The sequence below is a fragment of the Petaurus breviceps genome, unplaced genomic scaffold, assembly GCF_028583685.1.
Source record: "Petaurus breviceps papuanus isolate PSGF00001 unplaced genomic scaffold, PetGlider_PUasm1.0 185, whole genome shotgun sequence".
NCBI classification, from domain to species: domain Eukaryota; kingdom Metazoa; phylum Chordata; class Mammalia; order Diprotodontia; family Petauridae; genus Petaurus; species Petaurus breviceps.
Window position 1 is genome coordinate 25947712 of NW_027185797.1, and position 7390 is coordinate 25955101.

General features: G+C 52.9%; 2 protein-coding genes across 2 annotated transcripts in view; one reads left to right on the forward strand and one right to left on the reverse strand.

Annotated features, from left to right (window-relative positions):
• The window catches only part of PLEKHA8 (pleckstrin homology domain containing A8), a 45678-nt gene extending 43564 nt beyond the window's left edge, over positions 1–2114 (reverse strand). The window contains exon 1 of the mRNA XM_069088630.1: positions 1871–2114. Coding sequence (XP_068944731.1) covers positions 1871–1910 — 40 coding nt within the window. The 5' untranslated portion in view covers positions 1911–2114. The remainder of the gene's footprint in view (positions 1–1870) is intronic.
• A 3739-nt stretch (positions 2115–5853) lies between these two features.
• The window catches only part of FKBP14 (FKBP prolyl isomerase 14), a 14951-nt gene continuing 13414 nt past the window's right edge, over positions 5854–7390 (forward strand). The window contains exon 1 of the mRNA XM_069088632.1: positions 5854–6278. Within this exon, the coding sequence (XP_068944733.1) occupies positions 6082–6278 (197 nt within the window). The 5' untranslated portion in view covers positions 5854–6081. The remainder of the gene's footprint in view (positions 6279–7390) is intronic.

Genomic DNA, 7390 nt, shown 5'->3' on the forward strand with positions numbered 1-7390 from the left:
TTCTGGAAAAAGAATCAATATCCCCTGCAGGAAAAATATTGGGGACTTAATAACTTCCTAACATAAACCAACATCCCTAAAATACCACGACCTAATGGATATACCATGATATAGGGGAAAGAACTCTGGGTCTGGTCAAAGGTCCTGAGTTCAAATCTCAGTGCTGTGTGACCTTGGCTGAATCACTTGCCCTCCTTGGCTCTGGGTTTATCTGTAAAAAGGGGGAGGGGATGGCTCTCCAAGTAGACTGGCATGTAGAGGATCTGCCTCTGTCATTTACTCCTTCCATGACAACAGGTAAGACATTTCTCCTGTCTAAGCTGCAGTTTCCTCACCTATAAAATAAGGGAGTTGGGCTAGATGTCTTCCAATGAGCCCAGGTCTAGAGCTAGGAATCTTCATAGTACTGTTTTTAAATATCAAAAAAACAACTTTAAGTTTCAACCCCAATTTGGGGGGGGGTGTGTATGCTGAGAACAGGCCTCGTCCCCCATTCCCAATAGAGGTGAACAAGGGAAAGGGTGAATGTGGTAGGAGATGCTTTGCCAGCTCAGTGAATCATACCCACAGCCAACAATTAAATCAAAATTGCTGGCTGGCACTCCCAGGGTGATCTGGAGACAGGCAAGGGGAACCAGATCCCATTCATTAGCAAGGAATGTGGAGACCCTGTCCCTGGGAAGCTAGCACACCAGCTGGAACAGGGCAGCCTCTCTCCCTCTGACACTGGAGAGACCCACTGGTTTCAAATTCATACAGCCAAATCATACTGCTGTTCAAGTTTTTTCTAGCAAGTGAGACCAGAAAGAGAAAGCCCAATTTATCTGGAGGGCTACTAATCTAATCTCCTGGCTAGGTCACCACAACACAGTGTATGAGTAAAAGAGCTAGCCAGGAAAGGTCCTTTGCTGCTGCAGTTTATTTGGGGCCTTGGTGATACTAATATATATGTAAGGTCCTTTGCTGCTGCAGTTTATTTAGGGCCTTGGTGATACGAATATATATGTAGATGTCAGGATGGAATCACAAAAAACACAACCTCCAACCCCCAATGAACATAATTCAGAAGGCAAGGATGGAGTCTGAGGGCCTGGGTTCCAGTCCCGACCCTGTCACTCACTATGGCTTTGACCATGGGGAAATTCTGACACCTTGCCCAGACTCAGTTTCCTCAAATATAAAATATGAGGGCTGGACCAGAATCATCTCTGAAGTCCTTTCCGGCCCTAAATCCTGGGTCCTGAGATGAAAAGCCACCCAGTAAGGGAGGGTGGTAGGATAAAAAGAGACAGGGTCCCACTCGGGTCACTATATGTGACCTTGGGCAAGACAAGGTCTGGGCCTCGGTTTTCTCATTTGGCCTGGGCTAAGGCAGCACCGGCTGTGGAAGGTCCCGGACACTCCCAGCCCTACCTGCGTGACCTTGGGCAGCTCACTTCCTCATCGGGGCAAACTGCCTACCTGAGTCATCTCCAGCTAACCCGACCTCCCTGGGCTGGGTGCCTCACCTACGAGATGAGGGGACGCAGTCGCTAGTTCTCTCTAGGGCTCCGGTTCCTCATTCATAAAAGGAAGGAGCTGGACCCAGACGACCCCTCAGATCCCATCGGAACTGGGGGGCCAAGGGAGCCCTCCCCAGGCCCTAAATCGGTCACCCTAAGACTGTGTAAGCCCTACGGGCCCTTCCAGACCTAAATCCGAGGCTCGACGGCCAGGGGGCCCCGCCCCCAAGGTCCCTGCCCGGGGACACACCCCTTCTCTAGCCCCGGCCTCAGTTTCCCCGCCTGTCAAAGGGGACTGGGCTCGCCTGGCCGGCTCACGGGAAGCCCGGCCCGCCCCCGCCCCCCGCCGCGGGGGGCTCCCCGCTCACCGCTCAGGTAGTTGGTCCACTTGTAGAGCACCCCCTCCATGGTGCGGGGCTGCCGGGGCCCATCCACCCACCGCCGCCGCCGCCGCGCTCAGGCGCCCCGCAGCAGCCGCCGCTGCCGCTGCCCCAGGCCACAGGCACTCCCGAGAGGCCGCGGGGCCATCGCCCGCCCGGAGCAACCCGCACGCCGAGGCCGGGATCGGGGCCGCCCTCGGGAGCGGGGCTGCGGAGGAGCTCGGGCTCCCTCCCGAACGGTCCGAGCCCGGCGGGCCGCGAGGCAAAGGGGAGCGGAGCGGAGCGTGGCCGGGCCCGGCGGCCAATGAGCGCGCGCCGCGCGCGAGACAATGTATCAACGTTCCAAAAGTGTAGCGAGTTCCCGGGCGAGCCCCGCCGCCCGCCGCGCCGGCACCAGCAGCTCCGACTCCGGCTCCGGCTCCGGCTCCGGCTCCGGCTCCGGCTCCGGCTCCAGCTCCAGCCGCCGCCGCCGCCGCCGCCGCCGCCGGCCGGCTCCCTGCAACCTGGGGAGGCCGGCCCGGGACTGAGCACGCTCGCACATGCCCAGTGCGGCCACCCGCCCCAGCGCCGCATTCCGGGGCCGCGCGATCCACTTCGGGCTTTCGTCCCCACGCAGCCCGCCTCCGGAGGGGGCTCGCGGAGGGCCGGCCTTGCCCAACCTGGGCCGGGCGGCCAATGCGCCTGGCATTGCCCAAGGACAGGCAGGCGCGCCCAGGCAGCTTACTTGAGAAGCGGGCAGCATCGTGGGCTCCACGGAGGTGGCCCCTGCGGGGAGCTGGGGGAGGGCGGGAGAGGGGGGCGGTGCTGACCTTGCAGAAACTAGCGGCGTTTAGAGACGCTTTAAAGTTCGCTAAACTAACTCTACCGAACTCTGCGAGCCGGGGCCGGGCACGTGGCTGCATCCCCGTTATCGGGATCTCGGAGGCGGAAGCGTCTTCTGAATGTATTCCCTGGGCTCCTAGACGTGGAGCTGGGGAGAGAACACGTAGGCTTACCCTCCTTGTACAGATGAGGACATTGAGGTCCCGGGACGTGCCCCCTTACAGTCAGCAGCAGAGCTGGCATTCCAGCCTAGCTCCCCGGACTGCTGGTACAACCAGGTCCCCACTACATGCGAACCGGGAATCCCGTGAAACCCTCGCACCAATTCGAAGTTACAATTATGTGAACTGTGGCAATGAGTTCCAGCCCAATAGAAGTATTCAGTGAAAATTCGGATATGCCAAAGTTTGTCGGGTTATTATCTGGGAGGGACCCTGAGAGACGGTCGGGTCCAAACGCCTCATTTGCAAAAAAGAAAACCGAGTCCCGAAGAAAACTCGGTGTCTAGTGAGTGAGGTCAACAGAGCACTTGGTGCTTTAGGGCAGAGGGAGCTGGCCTTCTGTCTTTCCTTTCCTATTTGCCTCCTTGGATGATCTTGGACTGGGGCCTCAACCTAAGTGACCTCCCGTAAAATGACAGGGTCGCACCATAATCTTGAGGGCTCTTTCCAGCTCTGAAATGTCGATTTGCCCAAGAGTGGCACGGCTCCTAAGTGTTGGGATAGCGAGAGCTTATTTTAAGATCCTGTCTTAGCAGCGGGTTCAGTTTGCCCCTATCCGTCCCAGCAAGGCAGCAATCATTCTGTTAATTTATCCAGAACACTTTGTACATTTAAATGCCAAGTGATGGCTGTTGATAAGGAGAGTTAGCTGGGTGGTACAGTGTGCTCACGTCTAACACTTTGATTTAGTCATTTAAAGTTCACAGCACTGCACGTACTACATATGGGCAAGCCATGACCACTTTGGGCCTCAGGGTTTTTTCATCTCTAAAATGATCTGATAGTTTCTACTTTTTCCCCCAGCTCTAAACATATGACTCTGACCTACATACACTGATGTGCGTATGTCAGGGTTTGGACAAATTCTTCTCTTGAGGAACCCAGCTCCATCTCCTCAGGCTTACCAGGGAGATAACATTCAGAACCCCTCTACCTCTCGGGTTGGTGTGAGCTTCCAATGAGCCTGTGTAGGGATGTAAAGTGCTGTGACCTTAAAATGGCGAAGTAAAGTCAGTGATGACCACAACAAGGACGATTTGGGAAGGCAGGGGTTGCCTCACTTTTGTCCTCGAATCCACAGCAGCATGTCTGGTGCACAGTGGTGGTGTGAGCCCTGCGGCACCACAGCACACCAGTCTGATGGCATAGCTTTTAGCATTTTAATGCTGTCCTGGGGTTTTCTTGGCAAAGATAGTGGAGAGGTTGGCCGTGCCTCCTCCAGCAGACCACCTTTTGTCAGAACTTTTTCATCTTGGATAACTGCACAACATAGCTCATAGTTTCACTGAGCCCTATAAGTCCCTCCACCATAACGAGCCAGCGATCCAGGAGGGACATATAGTAGACACTTTATAAATGCTTGATTTTCCTTCACTACTGGCACGTTTACTTGCCTTAAAATAGCAGGTTGTCTGAAATTGAGAGTTTTGGGGAAACATTTTATATGTATTTTAGGTATATATAAAATCAACTTTTACTTTTTTTTTTATATAGATTTTGAGTTCCAACTGCTCTCCCTCTCCTACCTTCCTTCCCCCTCCCGCCTTCCCCTTGAGAAGGCAAGCGATTTGATATAGATTATACTGGGGCTGCTAGGTGTTGAAGTGAATAGAGTGGTGGGCATGGAGTAGGAAGGAACTCACCTTCCTGAGTTCAAATCTGGCCTAAAAAACTAATTGTGTGATCTTGGGCAAATCACTTAACCATGTTTGCTTCAGTTTCCTTATTTGTGAAATGAGCTGGAGAAGGAAATTGCAACCCTTCCTGTATTTTTGCCAAGAAAACTTCAAAAGAATGGATCAAGAAGAGTTGGACAGGACTGAACAACAACATATGTGTGCACTCGTGCAAGATATACGTCCGGCCACTTGGCCATGCTGAGAAAGGAAACAGACCAAAAGAAAAATGAAGTAAAAAAAAAAAAAGGGTGCTTCATCTACATTCGGGCTCCATTGGTTCTTTCTCTGGAGAGCATTTTTCATCTTAAATCCTTCAGAATTGTCTCAGACCATTACATTGCTAAGAATAACGAAGTCATTCACAGTTGATCATGGTACAGTATTGCTGTTACCGGGTACAATGTTTTCCCAGTTCTGCTCACTTCACTTTGCACCATTTCATGTAAGTCTTCCCAGGTTTTTCTGAAACCATCCTGCTGGTCATTTTTTAGGGCATAATAGTACTCCTTCACAATTATATACTACAGCTTGTTCAGACATTCCCTAAGGGATGGGCATTCCCTTAATTTCCTCTTCTTTGCCACCACACAAAAACACTGTTATGAATATTTTTGTACATATAATGTCTTTCTTCCTTTACTTAGATCTCTCTGAGTACGGCCTACAAATGGTATTGCTGGGCCAAAGGGTATGCATACTTTTATAGCCCTTTGGGCATCGTGCCAAATTACTCTCCAGAATGGGTGGATCAGTTCACAATTCCACCAACAGCGCATTAGGGCATCAATTTTCCCACGTCCCCTCCCAACACTTTAGACCGGTTATTTTGACCGGGCTTCTCAGCCCTCCCTTAGTATCAGTTCCAGGACTTCGTTCACTTAGATGGGAATCAGTCTGAGCCCTCAGGCACTTGGATGGGTCCCTCCCTCCTGCCTCCCGCCTCCCTACTTCCAGCCTAGACCATTTCTCGAAAATCCGGAGCCTAGGAATCTCGGGCGGCAGGCTCTGCATACATCCACTCCCGAGGCTGGACGAGTGAGCATGCTCCGAAAAGCCAGCGCCGGCTCTGGTTGCCAAGCAGCGCATCGCTTGGACCCTCTGCGTTCTCTAAGAGGCCGGTCTCATTTGAATGGGCTGTACTTATTGGTCGGTGCAGCAGAAGGCTCGGGAGAGGGACTGGAAGAGGAGCCTATGAGCGGCCGCTATCCCGAGGCCGCCCCAAACAAGAAGAGCCATCCTAAGGGCTGGCTGAATTTAACCCTAAAGTTCCCACTGTGCATCCGCAGAGCTGTTTGTAGAGAAGAGTGTGCCACGTCTGCTGAGACCGGGAGCCATGAACTTGGCCGGGAGCAGAGCTTCCCCCAGCCCTTAAACTGCACGCACGTAGTCAAAGCAGGCATTAATTTCATGTAGCAGGTCGGCTTCGCCCCGCAGCGGCTCGCTTTGGAAGGGCGCCGGTGCTGCTGGCTGGGGCACCATGAGACTGGCCCTGTGGCTATTCCTCCTGGCCACCCTGCTGGCCCTGGGGAGGGGGGCGCTGATCCCGGAGCCCGAGGTGAAGATCGAGGTCCTCCAGAAGCCTTTCATCTGCCACCGCAAGACCAAAGGCGGCGATATGATGCTGGTACATTACGAAGGCTACTTGGAGAAGGACGGATCCTTGTTTCACTCCACGTAAGTGATGGGGTGAGGAAGGTGGCCAGGTATCGGGGGTGTGCCCGCCTGGACCAGAGGGAGGGGGGACCTGGCCTCGTGGCTGGTGAAGGAGCATACGTGGAAAACTCCCCACACATTTAGTAAGCCCCACGCGGCATCTTTTCATTAAACGGGAATTTCCAGGGGAGGACTCGCGCTCTACCTCAGGTCCGCACCTTCTGTGTAAGCTAGAGTGGTGATGAGTCGCCTAGGGCACGCTGACAGCCTGAGGGACTTCCCAGGAGTGACCCAGAGCCGGTAGAAGCCAAGGTTCTGCTTCGGAGGCCTGCCACAGTACGCCAGAGACAAGAGGAGACGCTGGCCCTTTGCCCTCAAGGAGCTTACATTCTACAATAGCGCACATTTTTACACGATTATTAAGGCTTTGTTAAACACTTTACATAGATTGTCTCGTTCCTCACAACACCACTTTGGGGAAGGTGCTGTTATTGTCCCCATTTTGCTGATGGGGAAACTGAGGCCGGAGGGGTCCAGGTTCTCACTTGATATGAGTTCGTTCCAGCCCACTTTTCACCTTGCCTTGAAATATGTGTGTTGAATGTACATAATCGCTTATCTCATTGTTCGTAATCATCCGTCAGCCCTTGACTTCCAAACCCAAGAATCTCCTTTATTCTTCCTCCAGTGTGAGGTCTGCTAACCCAAGCTGCTTCTCCTAACTTTGTCCTGTAGATGAATAGAAATTATGATCAAAAGGCACTATCTCAATACAAGCTAGAATTGTAGGATATGGGCCAAACCCCTCATGTCACAGAGGAGAAATAGATACCTTGAAGTTAGCTTTCCCAGTCTGGTCCAGCCCATGGGAAGCAGAGCCAGGGATAGAACCCAGGCCTCTTGGATCCCAGCCCAGTATTTCTTTTTATCAGACCCCCTACTGCTCTTCAGTTCTGGACGGCTTGCTGATGGATCTGATCTGTGGTTAAAATTCCCTACATAGCAGAAGGAGCCCTTCTTGGAATCAGAGGAGCTGAGGTTGGATCCCCTTTCATGTGACAAACTCTGGGCCTGGGCTTTCTCCTCTGTAAAGTGAAGGGAGCTGGACCAAGACTTCTCTTTTCTGTCACTGT